Source organism: Schistocerca gregaria, chromosome X, assembly GCF_023897955.1.
Source record: "Schistocerca gregaria isolate iqSchGreg1 chromosome X, iqSchGreg1.2, whole genome shotgun sequence".
Lineage (NCBI taxonomy): Eukaryota > Metazoa > Arthropoda > Insecta > Orthoptera > Acrididae > Schistocerca > Schistocerca gregaria.
In genome coordinates this window covers 120483622-120486666 of record NC_064931.1, presented here as the reverse complement: position 1 = coordinate 120486666, position 3045 = coordinate 120483622, and the positions used below count along the sequence as shown (strand labels likewise).

Sequence of the window (3045 nt, the reverse complement as noted above, 5' to 3'; positions counted from 1 at the left end):
GTGTGAAATCTTATGGGACTTAATTTCTAGGGTCATGAGTCCCTAAGCTTACACACTAGTTAACCTGAAGTGTCCTAAGTCCAAACACACACACCCATGACCGAGGGAGGACTTGAACCTCCGCCGGGACCCGCCATACAGTTCATGAGTGCAGCGCCCCAGACCGCTCGGCTAATCCCGCGCTGCGTGAACTTACAGTTAACGTTAATAAACATTTTTCAATGGTTGTGAACAGATAATGTATTCAACGGAAAACAAAATATGTTTAAAATTTAACTATAATTTTGTTTGGACAATAATATTTACAATTACTATTTAATGTTGAACAAAATAAGAAACAACACAGTAAATAACCAAGACACTGATCATAATATAATTTTTTTTATAATACTAGACAAATCGAACCTTTCTGGATTTTGCTTGTGCATACTCTTTCACATGTTCTGTGTAATTTAAGTCTTCTGTATGTTCGTGCTCAATCGATATTGTTGCAAGATCATTCAAACTAGTTTGGCTCATCATTGATCGGAGGTATGTCTTTATCAGTTTCAGTTTTGAGAAGCTCCTCTCTCCACTCACAACTGTCATTGGGAGTGTTAGGAGAATTCTCAGAGCAATGTTAACATAAGGGCAAAAATTATGTCTTCCTATAAACTGTAGAGTCTCTTTTGGACCTATTCCACGTTTCAACAATGTGGAAAGCACTTTTAGTTCCACCCTCAACTCCAGTGCATCAATGTCGCTTGACTCATGATCTTGCAAAATCTCTGCGAGGTTTCTACACTTTGTGTCCAGGCTGTCAGGAGGGGCATTCTTCAGCTTGCTGATGTAGAGAAAATCAAAATAATCACCATGAGATTTCAGTTGATTGAACCTCTCATCCAAAGATGTGGTTACTAATCTAAAAGATAAAGTAGAATTCAATCTTGTAACGTTTTGTTGGGTCATCTATTGTCTCATCCCTTCCTTCATAGGTAAAGTATATTGACTTCTTACTTCATCGCAGGGGAAACACTTATCTGTGGTAATGTTAGATCGTCTAGCTCTAACTCTGTAGCCAATTCTTTGGAATCCGTCAAGAGAGACACAAAGCATTTCCATGGCCTCAGAAACATTCATGTCAGAGGTCTGGGGGATCTTACTGACTACACTGATGTGAAGCAGAACATCGTACCAGATACCAGAGAAGTGAGTAAGGTGTAACTTTTTTTTTTGATTAGCAAGTGGTGTTGCTTCGTGAACTGCCATGCCATCGAATTCTTCTGATATCTGAAACAGAGCATCAAAAACGCCTCTCATTTTAAACCTCAGGGTAGTAAGTGCGTCGATGCAACTTTCCCATCTACACTCCTGGAAATGGAAAAAAGAACACATAGACACCGGTGTGTGAGACTCACCATACTTGCTCCGGACACTGCGAGAAGGCTGTACAAGCAATGATCACACGCACGGCACAGCGGACACACCACGAACCGCGGTGTTGGCTGTCAAATGGCGCTAGCTGCGTAGCATTTGTGCACCGCCGCCGTCAGTGTCAGCCAGTTTGCCGCGGCATACGGAGCTCCATCGCAGTCTTTAACAGTGGTAGCATACCGCGACAGCGTGGACGTGAACCGTATGTGCAGTTGACGGGCTTTGAGCGAGGGAGTATAGTGGGCATGCGGGAGGCCGGGTGGACGTACCGCCGAATTGCTCAACACGTGGGGCGTGAGGTCTCCACAGTACATCGATGTTGTCGCCAGTGGTCGGCGGAAGGTGCACGTGCCCGTCGACCTGGGACCGGACCGCAGCGACGCACGGATGCACGCCAAGACCATAGGATCCTACGCAGTGCCGTAGGGGACCGCACCGCCACTTCCCAGCAAATTAGGAACACATTTGCTCCTGGGGTATTGGCGAGGACCATTCGCAACCGTCTCCATGAAGCTGGGCTACGGTCCGGCACACCGTTAGGCCGTCTTCCGCTCACGCCCCAACATCGTGCAGCCCTCCTCCAGTGGTGTCGCGACAGGCGTGAATGGAGGGACGAATGGAGACGTGTCGTCTTCAGCGATGAGAGTCGCTTCTGCCTTGGTGCCAATGATGGTTGTATGCGTGTTTGGCGCCGTGCAGGTGAGCACCACAATCAGGACTGCATACGACCGAGGCACACAGGGCCAACACCCGGCATCATGGTGTGAGGAGCGATCTCCTACACTGGCCGTACACCTCTGGTGATCGTCGAGGGGACACTGAATAGTGCACGGTACATCAAAACCGTCATCGAACCCATCGTTCTACCATTCCTAGACCGGCAAGGGAACTTGCTGTTCCAACAGGACAATGCACGTCCGCATGTATCCCGTGCCACCCAACGTGCTCTAGAAGGTGTAAGTCAACTACCCTGGCCAGCAAGATCTCCGCATCTATCCCCCATTGAGCATGTTTGGGACTGGATAAAGCGTCGTCTCACGCGGTCTGCACGTCCAGCACGAACGCTGGTCCAACTGAGGCGCCAGGTGGAAATGGCATGGCAAGCCGTTCCACAGGACTACATCCAGCATCTCTACGATCGTCTCCATGGGAGAATAGCAGCCTGCATTGCTGCGAAAGATGGATATACACTGTACTAGTGCCGACATTGTGCATGCTCTATTGCCTGTGTCTATGTGCCTGTGGTTCTGTCAGTGTGATCATGTGATGTATCTAACCCCAGGAATGTGTCAATAAAGTTTCCACTTCCTGGGACAATGAATTCACGGCGTTCTTATTTCAATTTCGAGGAGTGTAGTATCGCTCAGAGGCTTCAGCGCAGAGGCTTCAGCGACAGGTTAGGCAGATACTTCTTCAAGATATCCCAACGTCCAATGGTGACGAGAAGAAGTCATACAAGCTATTCACTGTCGAAAACATGCAAACAGCATATTTAGAAGACATAGCGGCATCGTTTGCAACAAGATTCAATGAGTGACTGCTACATTGTACATACAATGCTCTCTTGTTCATATCTGAAATTCTTTTCCGGAGACCAGACTTCTTTCCTTTCATGTTTGCTCTATTATCAAA

At 47.3% G+C, this 3045-nt stretch overlaps 1 protein-coding gene across 1 annotated transcript; it reads right to left on the bottom strand.

Annotated features, from left to right (window-relative positions):
- Positions 1-390: 390 nt before the first annotated feature.
- Positions 391-948, bottom strand: LOC126297929 (uncharacterized). The gene has a single exon (XM_049989251.1). The coding sequence runs from the start codon at positions 946-948 to the stop codon at positions 391-393; it is 558 nt and encodes a 185-aa protein (XP_049845208.1).
- Positions 949-3045: the final 2097 nt, after the last annotated feature.